General features: G+C 35.7%; 1 protein-coding gene across 7 annotated transcripts in view; it reads right to left on the reverse strand.

Annotated features, from left to right (window-relative positions):
* CEP112 (centrosomal protein 112) overlaps window positions 1–18,539 on the reverse strand; it is a 558,138-nt gene that overhangs the window by 443,339 nt on the left and 96,260 nt on the right. For all 7 annotated transcript variants that reach the window (XM_023212015.3, XM_023212013.3, XM_023212018.2 and 4 more), the window contains 2 exons: window positions 5,854–5,940; window positions 2,743–2,842 (listed from right to left, as the gene is read on the reverse strand). In XM_023212015.3, the coding sequence (XP_023067783.2) occupies window positions 2,743–2,842; window positions 5,854–5,940 (187 nt within the window). The remainder of the gene's footprint in view (window positions 1–2,742; window positions 2,843–5,853; window positions 5,941–18,539) is intronic.

Consider the following 18,539-nt stretch of genomic DNA (forward strand, 5'->3'; position numbering starts at 1 on the left):
TCCCATTTGCATGTTTTAAACCAGTATTATAAACACACCAACCTATCTGCAGATTCCTGAGTTCATATTCTTTCTCATCTCACTGCCTAAATATGATTGTCTATCTACCTAGAATGCCCTTCCCTCCCTTATTGAAAAACTCCTACTCATCCTTAGATTCTCAACTCAAAAATCACACCTTCTTTATGAACCAGTCATAAAGAATCACTAAATCATGATTTACTCAACCAGATTTCTCCCCTTACAGGGACAGAAAGAAATTCCTCTTTATTCCCATGAAACCTCGAGTATTTCTCAATTAAATCATTTATTAACATTATAGTGATTTACTTGCCTGTTTCCTCTTTAATGAGACTATGTTCACGGAAGAGAAAGAGATTTCAACTTTTTATCCACAGGGCATAACAGTGCCACACAGGCAAGTGCTCAAAAAGATGCATACTGAATGAATAAATAAAGGAACCCCTCATTTCAATATATTGTTGCTGCTAGATACTTTTAAATCATTTTCGAAGTTTATGTTACTAAAATGAAATAGGTTTTAAATTAGATAAAATATTTGCCTTATAAATCATTTATGTTTCTATCTTCTTTACTATAATTATTTAAACAGTCACTGATTTAAGTGAAAATGTGTTTAATATATTCATGTCTTCCGGATAGTAAAATAAATTCAGCTCCATTTTTAATTGAATATAATATTATCATAGCTTACTAAATATGTTTTTATTCATTTACTTCAAGATAGCAAAATTTTTGTAAACATTTCCCTAAAAATTGTTTTCACTCTTATACCTCAACTACGCAACAATGAAGGAGACAAGATGAATCCAGGTTAACCTAAAGTGAGTCTTTACCATCTACAATATATTTTACTTTACACTTCCAAAATTAAACTAAGATCTGGTTGCAATTCAAAATGTCTTTAGAAACATTATTTTTAAAACCTCGTCATTTTTAAACCTTAGGCATGTTTGAATTGCCTATTTTGAATTAGGGTAAAGAAAACCTGGAAATAAATTTAAAATATTTTTCTAGCCACGGATAATATTTGGAGAAAAAACCTAAACGAATTTATAATTGCTTTTACCAACATTTAAGGGTGGAAATGAATCTAAAAATATTTATTTCACTGGTTAACTTATCTATGTAACTGCTGTCCTAACTTGTCAAAGGCATTATCATTCATTCAAATACACTCAGGTTTGGTGAATTGGGGGAGAGCCAGTAAGTTCCATACAGAAAATCCTAAATGAAAACCTTCCCTTCTCCTTTTCTCTTATTCATTGCCTAGATCTTCTCATTCACTCTTCAAAATTTCTTCTTCAGTTCCATTCTAACTACTCCCAGTGCCATCATTCAGAAATCCTTCTCACCTTCACATGGAAAATTACAGCAGCACAGAAGCAGAACATCTCTGAGGTGGCAGGGACTTTATATATTATTTATTCTGATCTCACCATTTTATAATGAGTAAACCAAGGCCCAGAAACGACTTGCTATCATATATTGGACACTGATAACAGAGCTGAGATTATAGCCTATGTTTTCTAATAAGTAGAATGCTCTCTCCCTCACTCCATTCTGCCTCTGCCTAACAGACTTGGAATTGGCTTACTCTGTTCAACACACCCTCCATTACCAGGCTACTCCTCCCAAAACATGAGGTCCTAAAACTCACATCTCAAAATCCTTCCCTGGCTCTTTACATCCAGCATCTACAGGACAAAGTTCAAGCTTCTAAATCTAAAATTCAAAGTCATACTTAATCTAGCCCCAAGTCAACTTTCTTAATATTTTAAAATCTATCTCTTAATGCATAAGGTATCCACTCTAGCTAAATATGGTGTTATTTTTCTCTTTCTTTTACCACATTACTTCACTTAAAATAATAGTGAAAGGTTTCCTCAAAGCAACAGAGGACTCCTTGGAGGGGAATGATGCTTGAGAAGTACCCTTCCTACAACTTACCTATTTCAGCATTCTCATCCCAGTCAGTACCTGCAACTCTTCTCTCCAACTAACCAAGATTGTAAAACTTCACAAGATTTTACAAAAGTTCCTTTCCTGAAACAATATTTTCAACACTCTCTCTCATGACCACCTATTGATGTAGATGTTTCAACCCATAGTCATAGTCAATATAGTCAACTAGTCATAGTCGAGAGTTAGCTCGAGCAGTTACCTCCTCATGCCGGACTTTCCATCTGTCCATAGTCAACTTAATACTTGATTACATGCTTTCTTTTTCTTCTTAATAAAAATGTAAATAGGAAATACTTTTTAATTTTTCTGTCAATCACAATACCAGCACATACTATCAGACATAAAAGTAGATACTTAATGTAATGAATTTTACTAGATAAAGAAGAATAATTTCCTTTGACTTCCTCAAAGCCCTAATTCTATGACTGCCCTCAATACTCTATGGCAGCTGTATCCCAGTGAGACTAGAGTTAAGAAGAGGGAGTGAAAGCAACACACTCTTCCAACTCCGTATCTAAACCAACCACCACTACTACCCCATCACTGTCACTACACAAACACACACAGAGACACACACACACAAACACAGCTTTTGTCCCTTCATATGGAAGCCTATATAAATTTATACATTGATGAAAGCCCACATAAACATTCCTACCTTATATTATAAAAGGTCAGAAATCAAATTTTATTCTCCACATCACTAAAATAAAATGGAAATGCTATTAAAAGATGTATGTAACAACACAACATCACCTTTCTTTTCAAGCTTTCTAATAGTCTCTTCAGTTTCGTGTTGTTTACTCCTGTATAAAGTTTTCAGTTCCTCTATTTCATTATTCTTTCTTTCTAAAATCTGTAAATAAATTTAAAATGTTTCAGTATATTGTATTACTTTACATATAGGACACTTTTTTGAATCCTGATATATTTCATTCTAAAACATAAATAGAAAAAGTGATTGTAGCAAATATGACTACACTGTGAAATTATATATATATATATACACACACACACATAAAGCAGTATCTCTTATCCATGGTTTTACTTTCTGCTGTTTCAGTTAGATGTGTGTGTTTTTGTGCATGTCCACGTTAATAATTCTAGCCTAGTCAGAAGTTCACATTTAGCTCTTGCAGCAGCTAGGAGGTAAAATTTATATGATCTGCCACACTTGGAAGCTTCCAAGTTGCCTGAAATCGTGAGATTTCCCTCCTTTTGACTAGTGAATATTGCCACAAATTGGCATTGTAGTGATTTAAATGACTTTTTTAATTGATTCTCAAATGTCAGTGTTTTGTAAATTAGGGAGAAGTGTTTTGTCCTGCAAGGGAGTTAGGTATTCTTTTTCTCAGATTAGCATAAAAATAGACACATAAGTGTCTAATATTTCTCTTCACGTATTTTTCTTACACTTATGATATCTACTGTTGTTTATCTGCTAGCAAATGCCAGCAGATAATAAGTGAATGGTGAATTAGCAGGTAGATATTAATAGAAACTCGTAAAGAACCAATCATATGACTTTTCAATGAGCATAATATTTTTGTAAGTCTACCTCAGCTAATCTAATAAATGGTTTCCCCAAACTGTAAAAATTATATTATAGTGCATTAAGAAAATTATTAAATATACAAGAATAATTGATTATCTGAAAGAAACATGTTATCTGTTTGAGATTTTCATACAATAATTTTTTAAGGACAGTATAAATAATAATTTAGGTGATTTCCTAAAATATAATTCAGAAATTAAGCTGTCATAAAATGGCAGAGAGAAGCTATCAGAAACTTGCCAGGTGGAAGAGTATAATTTATCACACTGCACTGGGATAGAACATTCTTCAGCTGGGCATGTCCCTGGATCCGCCCACAAGCACCCTTCTATCCTCATAGTGCATAGTAAAAGAATTCCCAGATACATGAAGAGATGACATGTAATCGGCCTCTTTTACATCTAGCTCTGCTACTGTGAATCAGAAAAATCAGCTCAAAATATGTCAAAAATTGCATTAAAATCTATTGTGAATTTACATTATGTCAGAAGTTTTAAATGTAATCATTTAATAAAATTTAATTGTGATTTTATACTTCAAAATACTTCTATACTCACAAAAACTACAGAAATAACCAAAATGTAAAAAAGATAGCAAGTAAGAGAAAATGCTAATCAAGGGGAAAAAGGAATATCTACTTTTCTTACGGTTGGGTCATATTTCCCATAAACCCAAAAGTCAGCTTACCAACAACAACAAAAAAGAACGGGGCACAGTGGCACATGCCTATAGTCAGCTACTCAGGAGGCTTACAGATCGCTTAAGCCCAAGAATTCGAGGCTGAAGTGAGCCATGATCATGCCTGTGAATAGCCACTGTCCTCTTCCAGCTTGGGCAACATAGCGAGATCCCATCTCTGGATAATAATATCCATAAAGAAGTAAAAAAGAAAAAGAATGTATACTAATAGGTAAAACACTCCAAATTTTACACCTCACCAATTCCTGATGCTTAGAAAATGCCAGACAAGCAATAAACTGATGAATATACTTTTCAAATCTAGCATAAAGTCAATGATTTTATTTATATTTTACCTGGCACTTCAAACTAGTTGCATTGTCTTCTGCAAATAAATTTCAGGATTTATTTTAAAGAGAAATTTCTGGAAAGAATTTTATTATTAAATATGTCACTTAGAATAAATCTTTGTAACAGACATACCAAGAAACCTATTTCAAATTCCATCCCCATAATTTTTCCAAATAAATTTTTATATTCATTTATCTTATACATCAGTAGACTCTATTTCAATTGTACATGTTATATTGAAATTATATTACTGATTCTCTAACATACTTATGATAGAGAACTTATTATCTAAACAATTTAAACTAAAGTAAAACTCTAGTAAGAGCAAAAAAATATTTGCCTGTAATATCCGAATGGGTGAGAGGAAACTGGAAAAAGAGAGTTCAGTTTTTTTCTCTAATATCCAATCAGTGGTTTCCTCCTTATTGCTTTGAAGGATGAGCCAAATATGTATTTTACTAAATATTAATATATATATTAACCTTTTAAAAAAGCTTGGATACATAATCCTGATGTTATAACTACTGCAACTACCTGCCTCTGTCTCTAGTACTCAGTTTTGGGACGCAGAATCATAGTCTTAGCTTCGAAACAGTAAATGCAAAGTTTCCATTTGGATCAACCTTCATGTATTTCAAAAAAACACATACATACATTATTATCACTAAATGTTTTAATCATTACTAAAATATAGTAACAACCCAAATCCCATGTAGGATAACCATAATTAAAGATTTTTGCTGTGCCAGCTAAGAAAAAAGAATTTTATTTGAAAATACAGGCTGAAAGATTAGAAAGTATCAATCCCAATGAGCTACCTAAAACACAAGCCTTTATTGTCAGTGCCAGCATTAAAATGCATGCAAGTCCAAGAGTTCCTTTTTAATTAAAAAGGAAATTTAATTACCAGAAAACCAAAAGAATATTAGAATAACACAAATCCTAGTATTTACCATTGATGTCTTATTTCAACTTTCATGAAAGGTAATGATAGAATGCAGATAAAAGACTATAAGAAGGTCAGCCTAAATGCAATAGTTAAGAAGAACTAAAAGGTAATGTAAATATAAGGTTTTAAATAAACACATATGTTTAGCTAATAAAGTTAAAAAATCAACTTTTGCTGGGATATTAGTTTAGCATATTCCATTTTATAACAGAATGTTATAAAGTACATAAATAAGTGGATGGATTGATGGATGGATAACTGGATGGATCATTATAAGACCTAGAATATTTTTAGTATTCAATATAATTAAAATAATAAAAGATATATATCCTACCTTCTGAACATCAGCATCATGTTTCTGTTGCAGCTTAAGCTTTTCTTCATGAAATTTAGCTTCCATCATTTTTGTTTTCATGTCCAACTTTAAGAAAAATTTTTCAAAGGTGTTGTTAATTTACCTTCCCTTTGGCAAAAAATACACAATTAAATTAAAATAATTCCCTAAAAAAGGACAGTTATCATTTTCCACCTTTACCTTGTAGTCACAGATTCTAGCAATCACATTACATATACCAATATGTTTATTTCAGTCAGTCCTCTAATTACTTTCAAGCTAATTAAAAGTCTTTAAAATAAATTTCACCTGATAGTCAAAACAGACAATACTAAGCACAGATTCACTGCTCTCCCCATTCTCTCCCACACAAAAGAACAAGGCATTTTAAAGTGACATTTTGCTTTTACATTTAAATCCACACAGTATTTTACTCTTCATTATTTTTCATTTCAGTAAGTCTCTTCCAACCTTTTATTTTTTTTCTTTGGTCTACTTGCTCATTTTAAAATAATTAACCCACATATGTAAATATGACTTGAGAATGAGTATCCATAAAAATGGCAAATTACTGATAAGTGCGTATCTTCTGACAGTTTTCCAGCTCTCTCTCCCAGAATCACAGACCCCAGCTCCCTCAAGGGAGTGACTTTATCTCCTTTCAAGCATTCCTTAACTTCTATCCTCTCCAAACCACCACCACGTGCAATGGTGCTCTGAGCAAAGCCAAAAATGTAACCAATCTTGTTAATAATAAGAAGTGTATCCTAGAATTAAAAGAGCAGTAACGACAGATTTCAAGACGAGCAACATGAAATTGATTATCTCAAATGTGAAAGTATTTGGCCACATGATTCCTCACAATTTAAGAGAGTATTATACATTGGAGTCTGGCAGACCTCTTTTCCAGCTCTAATTCCAATCCCACCATATACGCACTCTTGCGACTTTGAGCAAGTGACCCTTTGACACTCTAGCTCCTCTTATGCTAATTAAGGAAAAGTATCTTTACCTCAATGGATTGTGAAAATTATATTCAATAAAATAATTTAAATGACCATGTCCAGGACAATGTGTGGCACAAAGTTAAGTATGCAAAAATATCAATCAACAACATTTAGGAAAAAAATTTTAATATTATTAATATACCTTCAGAATATTTTCTTGAAAATTTTTGAAATACACTTTATATTTTCAATTACTGTTTCAAATACAATATAAATTTAGCAAGATAAACATGCATATCATATTAACATATCAAACTGAGATTTTATATTTCCCAAACAAAAGTTAATATAAAATAAATTCATGACTTCAATGTTATGAATGGTGGAGAAAGAGACAGTTATCCATTCGCTATGCAAATAAAAAAAAATTTCAATTCCCTTGCCTCTAAATCACACAATATTTTTTCTTCCTTTTTGCAGAAAGGAGACTGCACAACCAAATTCCATGCAAAGATCCTTCACAGAAGTATTTTTGGGATCTATTAAAAGGGAACTAAAGCCAAAAGACAATATGACAAAGCTGGCCAGGTCTAAGAGACATGATTCATTGCCAGATCTTTCCATAACACCTTCTAGAGAACTTGTCATACCTCAGCTTCTGAAGGTAAGCCCTAAAAATCATGTGAGTGTGCTACCATAATCCCAACCCAACACCTCTCACCGGCCCCACCTCATTATTTATTGACCAAGTTAGGAATAAATACCTGAGACATGCTTAAGCAATCCATTAGCTAGCAAACAATCATTCAGATTCTCTCTCAAGAATCTAAACTAACACACCAAGTTAGCTATTGTGGGGAGCAAACCGAAGTTCTAAAGTGCAGCAACCAAGAGAAAAGCAGGCGAATCCAGTATATAGAAAAAAGTAGAGCAAATATGCAAATAAAGCAAAGATTAGAAACCACATAGCATCTGGATATGAGGAAAGAAAACTCAGGCTCCATTGATCTCAATGACACACTAGGGTTAGTTGAACTCAAAAAGATTTTTGTGTCTCTTTTTATTTTATGTAGCTTGATGGATCTCTGTTCTTACAACCAAAGATATTTATCTAAATTCTATTCTTCTGGCTATAACTTTTAGCCTTGGTATAATACTAAACTTACAGAAAAGTTGCAATAATAGCACAAGGAACTCCCATATACCCTTTCTTTACCCAGATTTACCAATTATTTTATATTTTGCCCTATATGCTTTGTCATTTTATCTCTGTATCTACCTCTACATATATATATATAAATACACGCATATTACTTCCTCAATCATTTGTAAATTAGAAGCATCATGCCTCTTTATCCCTAAAAACTTCAATATATATTTCCTTAGAACAAGAACACTGTCTTTGATAACCAAAGTGCAGTTATCACATTGAGGAAATGTAACATTAACACAATATTATCTACTGCACAGTTTATACTCAAGTTTTACAAATTATCACAGTAATGTCATTTATAGCTATTATTTTTCTCAATCCAGGATCCAACCCGGAATCACACATTGCTTTTAGTTGTCACATCAACTATTTATTTCTCCTTTAATCTGGAACAGCCTTTCTTTGTGTTTAGTGACCTTGACATTTTTTAAGAGTACAGACCGTTATTAAATGTCTCTCCATTTGGATTTGTCTGATGTTTCCCTCATGACTACATTTATGAGATTTTGGCAGGAATGACACTAAAGTGATACTGTGTCCTTTTTCATTGCATCGTATTAGAAGGAGGCTAGTTTGGCCCAATATCTCCAATGTACAATTCAGTAACTTGGTTAAGATAGTGAGCACCAAGTTATTATAAGGGTGATATTACAAAGAAAGTCTCTCCACTGCCATCCTTTTAAAAAGGTAAGAGTATCTCATCTCTGGAAACTCTTACCTTAATGCCACAGAATAGCTCTATATTTCCACCCTGTACTCTAGGATAGAAATCCTAAATGTATTATGGACAACTAGGGCATGATGCCTGATAAAACATCAAGATTAGAATATGGAAACAATCTTATTACTATAGTATATAAAGACAATATAAGGATACAGATTTAGATACAGATGTAGATATAAATATGGATACGTACCTATGTGTTCATCTATATAGACTGAAATTGAAAAACATTTCTAATTAGTTTGACCTCCAAGGAAGCCTGACTTCAAAAAACATTTAAGTTTTCTTTTTCTGAGATCAGAATATACATTATCAATTTCAAATTTAAGATGTAAAAATTAGGCTTGCAGATCTACTTCAGGCTATAATGAAGTAGGGTATCACACTAACCTCCCACTGTTAACCATAAAATGGGATAAAATATATGAGAGAACCGTTCTCAAGGACTGGACAACGGGCAATGCAGTACTGTGATCCTCACAAATTGAAGCCCACGATAGTCCCAGCTTTCTGCCTGGGTACAACAACTGGAGTCCATGTAGAGCACCACAGGCCTACTGAGCTGAGAAGGCAGAGGTCAGAGCTCAGGGCAGTTAAAGAATCTTAAATGCAGGGCACTAGAGAGATATAAGCTGCCCAGAAGATTTCCCTGTCACTCCTCAAGCACAGGCTGAAGGCTGGAATATGTGCGCCCTGGGTGAATAACAAAACGTTACTGCTACAAAGTAGAAAATGTAACAGCTGCTACAGGTTAAAGTGCTGGGAGGTGCCAAAGACTTCTTAACTTGCAAATACCTGGCAATTCAGCTGAAACAATATAAAGGCCACACCTCTGGACTACGCTAAACCTGCCTCCAAGGACCGAAAGCAAGCCTCAGAAAGCTAGTTTGTAACACAGGTCCCATGGGGTTGGATAGTATCTTTGGCTTTCTATGTATTTGCCTTAACAGAATGTAAAAACCAAATCTACACAACTTAACGGTGATTAACTATTAATTGAACAGCCTATAAGAACAACAACAACAAAAATATTCTATGGAAAAAAATAACAGAATCCTGAGTCCCTACAAGGTAACAACCGCAAGATCCATTATCTAGAAAGTAATAAAGATGTGCCAAAAAAATAAAAAAGAAATCAAAATTTTGTCCATAGGCAAAATCAATATAAAAAAGAATAAGGCCCAAGATGACCCTACTTCAGCACACAAGAGTTTAAAGAAGTTTACATAAATACTTTCAAAGAACTAAAGGAAAACATATTTAAAAATTAAAGGAAAATATTATTTCAATGAGAGAACGGATAGGGGATCTCAGCAGATAAATGGAAATTATAAAATTGAAACAAATGAAAATTCCAGAATTGAAAAGTGCAATAATTCAATGGAAAAAAATTCACTAGATGAGCTTAACAGATTAGACAGAGCAGATAAAGGAGTCTGTAAATTTGATGACAGAACTACAGAAATTCTCTGAGAGAAAAAAAGATTGAAGAATTTATTTTTAAAAATCAGTAACACTTTTGGAAACTGTGAAACAAAATCCAAGAGTCTAATATACATGTAATTGGGGTTCCTACAGAAGCAAGTAAGAACAGGGAAAAACTATTTAAAGAAATAATAGCCAAAAATTTCCCAGGTTTGATAAAACAAAAAAATACTGAGTTAGAGAACAAGATGCTCAATGAACTCTATGCAGGATAAATGCAAGAAAACAGCACCTAGAAACATCACAAACTGTTGAAAACCAAAAACAAAAAGAAAAATCTTGGCCGGGTGCGGTGGCTCACGCCTGTAATCCTAGCACTTTGGGAGGCTGAGGTGAGCAGATAATGACGTCAGGAGCTCAAGACCATCCTGGCCAACATGGTGAAATCCCATCTCTACTAAAAATACAAAAATTAGCTGGGTGTGGTGGCATGTGCCTGTAGTCCCCGCTACTCGGGAGACTGAAGCAGGGGAATCGCTTGAACCCAGGAGGCGGAGGTTGCACTGAGCCAAGATCGCACCACTGCACTCAAGCCTGGTGACAGAGTGAGGCTCTGTCTAAAAAAGAAAAAAAAAGAAAAAGAAAAATCTTAAAAGCAGTCAGAGGAAAAGAGGCATTACATGCAGAGAAACAACAAGCTCTCCAGCAGAAACAATAGAAACCGGAGGACAAAGGAATAATATCTTAGAAGTGCTAAAAGAAAAATTCAGATGAAATTCAGATGACATATCACCAATAGAATTGCACTAAAACAAATAATAAAAGGTATTCTTAAAGATGAAAACTTAGAAACTCTGAAATGAAGGAAAGTACTAGAAATAGTATGTAAGCGGAGATACATAAAAGCCATTTTTATCTTCTCATAATTCCCCAAAACACAACTATTTAAAGACAATACAACAACCTTGAAAGTTAGGTTTCATCAGGTATTTAGAATTATGACAATAGCACAAATGATTGTAGGGTTAAATTAGATTATACTGTTTTAAAGTTATTAGATTTATGAGGTGGAAATTTAAAAATGGGAAAAGTCCAGTGTAAGCGGCACAATATTGACACTAAAAACTGACTTTGATATGGTAACGATGCATAATTTTAGCCCATAGCAGCCGCAGTAAGAGCTGCCTAAGCAGAGTCTGAGCTCAGACACACCTAGCCCTGCCCCCACCTGCTGGGCCTTCCCTATCCACCCTGGCAGCTGAAGACAGAGAGCACATACCCTTGGGAGTTCTAGGGCCCCGTCCGCCACTGGTTTCTCGCCATAGTACCACAGCTGATGCTCTCTGGAAAGTGTCACCCTCTGGCAGGAAGCCAACCAGCACAAAATAGAACTGTAAACCACTAAAGCTAAGAACTCTCACAGAGTCCATTTCACCCTCATGCCACCTCTACCAGAACAGGTGCCGGTATCCATGGCTGAGCGACCCATAGTTCACATCACAGGACTCTGTGCAGACAACCCCCAGTACCAGCCCAGAGCCAGGGAGACTCGCTGGGTGGCTAGACCCAGAAGAGAGATAACCATCACTGCAGCTTGGCTCACTGGAAGCCACATCCATAGGAGAAGGTGGAGAGTACTACACCAAGGGAATACCCCATGGGACAAAAGAATCTGAACAACAGCCTTCAGTCCTAGACTTTTCTCAGACAGCACCTACCCAAATGAGAAGGAACCAGAAAATCAACTCTGATAATAGGACAAAACAAGCCTCTTTAATCCCCCAAAAAATCACATTAGCTCACCAGCAATGGATCCAAACTAAGAAGAAATCCCTGATTTACCTGAAAAAGAATTCAGGAGGTTAGTTACTAAGCTAATCAGGGAGGCATCAGAGAAAGGCGAAGCCCAATGCAAGGAAATCCAAAAAAGCGATAAAAGAAGTGAAGGGAGAAATATTCAAGGAAATAGATAGCATAAAGGAAAACCAATCAAAACTTCAGGAAACATTGGACACACTTAGAGAAATGCAAAATGCTCTGCAAAGTCTCAGCAATAGAATAGAATTGAACAAAAAGAAGAAAGAAATTCAGAGCTTGAAGACAAGGTCTTCGAATTAACCCAATCCAACAAAGACAAAGAAAAAAGAATAAGAACATATGAACAAAGGCTCCAAGAAGCCTGGGATTATGTTAAACAACCAAACCTAAGAATAATCGGTATTCCTGAGGAAGAAGAGAAATCTAAAAGTGTGGAAAACATATTTGGGGGAATAATCGAGGAAAACTTCCCTGGCCTTTCTAGAGACCTGGACATCCAAATACAAGAAGCACAAAGAACACTTGGGAAATTAATCGCAAAAGGATCATCACCTAGGCACACTGTCGTCGATATATAGATTACGAAGACTTTCTCCCACTCTGTGAGCTGTTTACCCTGCTGACTATTCCTTTTACCGTGCAAAAGTTCTTTAGTTTAATGAAGTCCCAACTATTTATCTTTGTTTTTGAGGTTCTTGGTCACGAAATCCTTGCCTAAGCTAACATCTAGAAGGGGTTTTCCAGTGCTATCTTCTAGAATTTGTATAGTTTCAGGTCTTAGATTGAGTCCTTAATCCATCTTCGTTGATTTTCATGTAAGGTGAGAGATGAGGTTCCAGTTTCATTCTCCTACATGTGGCGAGTCAATTATCACAGCACCATTTGTTGAAAAGGGTGTCCTTTCCCCACTTTATGTTTTTGTTTGCTTTGTCAAAGATTAGTGGGCTGTAAGTATTTATTTTTGGGTCCTCTATTCTGTTCTATTCTGTGGTTTTGTATCTTTTTTTTTTTTTTTTTTGAGACAGAGTCTCACTTTGTTTCTATGTTGAAGTGCAGTGACATGATCTCAGCTCACTGCAACCTCCACCTCCCGGGTTCAAGGGATTCTCCTACCTCAGCCTCCCAAGTAGCTGGGACTACAGACGTGCGCCTCCATGCCCGGCTAATTTTTGTATTTTCAGTAGAGACGGGGTTTCATCAGATAGGCCATGATGGTCTTGAACTCCTGACCTCATGATCCACCCACCTCAGCCTCCCAAAGTGCTGGGATTACAGGCGTGAGCCACTGCACCCAGCCAGTTCTATATCTTTTAAGTGGAGCATTTAGGCCATTTACATGTAATGTTAGTATTAAAATGTGAGGTACCATTGCATTCATCATGCTCTTTGTTGCCTGCACACTTTGGGTTTGTTTTTTGTTTTCATTTTTGTTTTTTAACTGGTATTTTTGTTTTATAGGTCCTGTGTGATTTATGCTTTAAAGAGATTCTGTTTTGATATGTTTCTAGGATTTGTTTCAAGATTTAGAGCTCCTTCTAGAAGTTCTTGTAGTGGTGGCTTGGTAGTGGCGCATTCTCTCAACATTTGTTTGTCTGAAAAAGACTGCATCTGTCTTTCATATATGATGCTTAGTTTCACTGGATACGAAATTCTTGGCTGATAATTGTTTTGTTTGAGGAGGCTGAAGATAGGGCCCCAATCCCTTCTAGCTTGTAGGATTTCTGCTGAGACATACGAGGGGCCAACAAACATATGAAACATCACTAATCATCAGAGAAATGCAAATCAAAACCACAATGAGATGCAATTTCACACCAGTAAGAATGGCTATTAGTAAAAGGACAAAAATAATAATGATACTTAACATACTGGCAAGGCTGCTAAAAAAAAAAGGAATGCTGCAGGGCACTGTGGCTCATGCCTATAATCCCAACACTGTGGGAGGCTGAAGTGGGTGGATCACCTGAGGTCAGTAGTTCAAGACCAACCTGATCAACATGGTAAAACCCTGTTTCTACTCTTGCATATGTATATCAGGATACACATATAAGGTTATTCATAGAATTATTATTTGTAAAGGCAAAAAATTAGAGTAACTTTATCAAAAAAAGGCAAGAAATGTGACATTCATTAAACAGAAAACAGTGCAAACAAACCTATTACAATTATATGGCACAACATGGATGAATGCCTCTAATATACTATTGAGCAAAAGAAGCAAGACATAAAAGAATATCAAAAGTTTAGTTCTCTGTGGACACAAACAAATGAAAAAACATTCCATGCTCATGGATAGAAAGAATCAATATCATGAAAATAGCCATACTGCCCAAAGTAATTTATAGATTCAATGCTATCCCCATCAAGCTACCATTGACTTTTTTTCACAGAATTAGAAAAAAACTACTTTAAATTTCACATGGAACCAAAAAAGAGCCCGTATAGCCAAGACAATCCTAAGCAAAAAGAACAAAGCTGGAGGTATCATGTTACCTGACTTCAAACTATACTACAAGGCTAGTAACCAGAACAGCATGTTACTGGTACCAAAACAGGTAGATAGACCAATGGAACAGAACAGAGACCTCAGAAATAACCCCACACATCTAGAACCATCTGATCTTTGACAACCCCCCCCCCAAAAAAAAACAAACAATGGGGAAAGGATTCCCTATTTAATACATGGTGTTGGGGAAACTGGCTAGCCATATGCAGAAAAATGAAACTGGACCCCTTCCTTACACCTCATACAAAAATTAACTCAAGATGGATTAAAGACTTAAACGTAAGACCGAAAACCATAAAAACCCTAGAAGAAAACCTAGCCAATTCCATTCAAGACATAGGCATGGGCAAAGACTTCATGACTAAAACACCAAAAGCAATAGAAACAAAAGCCAAAATTTATAAATGGGATCTAATTAAACTAAAGAGCTTCTGCCCAGCAAAATAAACTATCATCAGAGTGAACAGGCAACCTACAGAATAGCAGAAAATTTTTGCAATCTATCCACCTGACAAAGGGCTAATATCCAGAATCTACAACAAACAATTTTACAAATTTACAAGAAAAAACACAAACGACCCCATCAAAAAGTGGGCGAAGGATATGAACAGACACTTCTTAGAAGACACTTATATGGCCAACAAACATACGAAGAAAAGCTCAACATCACTGGTCATTAGAGAAATGCAAATCAAAACCACAAAGAGACACAACCTCACACCAGTTATAATGGCAATCATTAAAAAGTCAGAAAACAACAGATGCTGGGAGGATGTGGAGAAACAGGAACACTTTTACACTGTTGGTGGGAGTGTAAATTAGTTCAACCATTAAGGAAGACAGTGTGGCGATTACTCAAGGATCTAGAACCTGAAATACTATTTGATCCAGCATTCCCATTACTGGGTATATACCCAAAGGATTATAAATCATTCTACTATAAAGACACATGAACACATATGTTTATTGCAGCACTGTTCACAATAGCAAAGACTTAGAACCAACCCAAATGCCCATCAATGATAGACTGGATAAAGAAAATGTGGCACATATACACCATGGAAAACTATGCAGCCATAAAAAAGGATAAATTCATGTCCTTTGCAGGGACATGGATGAAGCTAGAAACCGTCATTCTCAGAAAACTAACACAAGAACAGAAAACCAAACACTGCATGTTCTTATTCATAAGTGGGAGTTAAACAATGAGAACACATGGACACAGGGAGAGGAACATCACACACTGGGGCATGTCGGGGGATGGGGGGCTGGGGGAGGGATAACATTAGGAGAAACACCTAATGTAGATGACGGGTTGATGAGTACAGCAAACCACCATGGCACGTGTGTACCTATGTAACAAACCTGCACATTCTGCACATGTACCCCAGAACTTAAAGTATAATAAAAGAAATAAATAAATAAAATAAAAAATAAAAATAAACCAAAAGTTTAGTTTTCTTCATACAAAGTTCAAAATCTGGTAAAATAAAAATATTTCAATTTTCAAAGATGCAGGTATTAATGCTAAAATCAATATTAAAAAAACAAATAGGTGAAAATTATCAGAAAAATCAGAATAGTGGTTACTTCTAGGAAAGATAGAAGAGAGTATGATTACAAATGGTCAGACAGGAGGCTTCTTAGGATATTGGCAATTACCTAATTCTTACCTGGGTGGCATTTACAATGGCATTCCTTTGTACAATTATTTATCAAATTATGTGACATTGTGCATATCTGAATGCTATATTTCATAAGAAATCTATACCTGTTCTCTCATTTATTATGTTAATAACTGTGGCTTTCTTTATCCTAGAGTTATTTAAATTATACATTTGACCAACAGACTCATAGACAAAAAAAAAAAAAAAGGCCTAATTCCGAGTACAGTGGCTCAGGCCTGTAATCCCAGCACTCTGGGAGGCCGAGGCAGGCGGATCACAAGGTCAGGAGTTCAAGACCAGCCTAGCCAACATGGTGAAACGCTGTCTCTACTAAAAATACAAAAATTAGCTGGGCATGGTGGCAAGCATCTGTAGTCCCAGCTACTCGGGAGGCTGAGGCAGGAGACTGGCATGGACCCAGGAGGCGGAGGTTGTGGTGAGACAAGATCGTGCCACTGCACACCAGCCTGGGCAACAGAGCGAGACTCTATCTCAGGAAAAAAAAAAAAAAAAAAAAGGCCTACTTGGCATGTAAGAAAGAAGCAACATCTCTTTTTAGGCAATAGATGGAAACATTCAATATGAGTGAAAAGAAAGTTCAAAGGAAATTTTCTATTTCATTTCACAAAAAGAGGAATTTTATACTCTGGTTTCTCTTCAGATTGTATAAATCCTTCACCTTTTACCAAAGGAGCCATTTCTACCATCTGTTCTCTGAAAACTGACAGTTGCTCTGAAAATTGACCTCTTCTTGTTGTGTTGTCTCTTCTTTCATTTTCAGTGAAAACACTTTTCCAAATGTCATAATGTCAAAAAGCCTTTTTTCAGATTACTAAAAAAAGAAGGAAAGAAAGAAAGACCCACTGCTTGATGATGCTCACTGTCACACAGTTCTGTGATGTCGATATCAGAGAAAATGTGTTAGCAATTACAAAGGCAAGCAAGTCCAAGTATGTTTGTGAGTGATAGGCTAAAGTTAAAATAAAGGATCACTGTCACTGAACATACGTTTCCCCATAACATATGAGAAATATGTCCAAAATAAATCGAAAATTTTTAAGAATATCTTAAAATATTTAATATGTGGGTCAGGTGCGGTGGCTCATGCCTGTAATCCTAGCACTTTGGGACGCTGAGGCAGTGGATCACCTCAGGTTAGGAGTTCAAGACCAGCCTGGCCAACATGGCGAAACCTGTGTCTACTAAAACTACAAAAACTAGCTGGACGTGGTGGCGTGTGCCTGTAATCCCAGCTACTTGGAAGGCTGAGGAACAGGAATCACTTGAACCCAGGAGACAGAGGTTGCAGTGAGCCAAGACTGAGCCATTGTACTCCTGGGCGACAGAGCAAGACTCTGTCTCAAAAAAAAAATTTTTATATGTGTATCTGTAGCCACCAAAACAAACCACTGTAATTCTTTAACTCCAATAAAATTCAATATTAATAGTAATATTAAATTAATATTAATTAGTAAATTAGGTTAAATAATTGCATTAATTCAATTAGTAATTTTACATATTTTACTCATGTAACATCTAAGGTATCTTCTGAACAATTATGAATCTAAAATGGAAGTTGTAGTTTATTAAATAGCTCCATTTCTAAAGGCTAGTTAAATATTTTAAGACTATCTAAAACTTCAACAAAATTAAATACTTTAATAAATGCTTCATGATTGATATGGTTTGGCTGTGTCCTCACCCAAATATCATCTTTAGCTGTAGCAACCATCATTCCCATGTGTCATGGGAAGGACCCAGTGAGAGGCAACTGAATCATCAGGTCAGATTTTCCTCATGCTGTTCTCATGATAGTGAGTAAGTCTCATGAGATCTGATGGTTTTATAAAGGGCAGTTTTCCCGCACATGCTCTCTCACCTGCCGCCATGTAAGATGTGCCTTTGCTCCTCTTTTGCCTTTCACCATGATTGTGAGGCCTCCCAGCCATATGGAACTATGAGTCCATTAAACCTCTTTTTCATTATAAATTACCTGGCCTTGGGTATGTCTTTATTAGCAGCATGAGAACGGACTAATACAATGACACAGATGAACTCTACAATCAGTACAACATTGGTATCAATTATCTCCAGACTTACTGGATCCTTTAATATAAGTATTTCAAACTCCTAAATTTTTATTTTATACCATTAAGAACTGACTAATGAGGTCAGGTGTGGTGACTCATGCCTGTAATCCTAGCACTTGGGGAGGCCAAGGCAGGCAGATTGCCTGAGCTCAGGTGTTTGAAACTAGCCTGGGCAACACAGTGAAACTCCATCTCTACTAAAAATACAAAAAAAATAGCAGGGCATGGCAGTGAGCACCTGTAATCTCAGCTACTCAGGAGTCTAAGGGAGGAGAGTTGCTTGAACCTGGGAGGTG

Source organism: Piliocolobus tephrosceles, chromosome 16, assembly GCF_002776525.5.
Source record: "Piliocolobus tephrosceles isolate RC106 chromosome 16, ASM277652v3, whole genome shotgun sequence".
In the NCBI taxonomy this organism is placed as follows: domain Eukaryota; kingdom Metazoa; phylum Chordata; class Mammalia; order Primates; family Cercopithecidae; genus Piliocolobus; species Piliocolobus tephrosceles.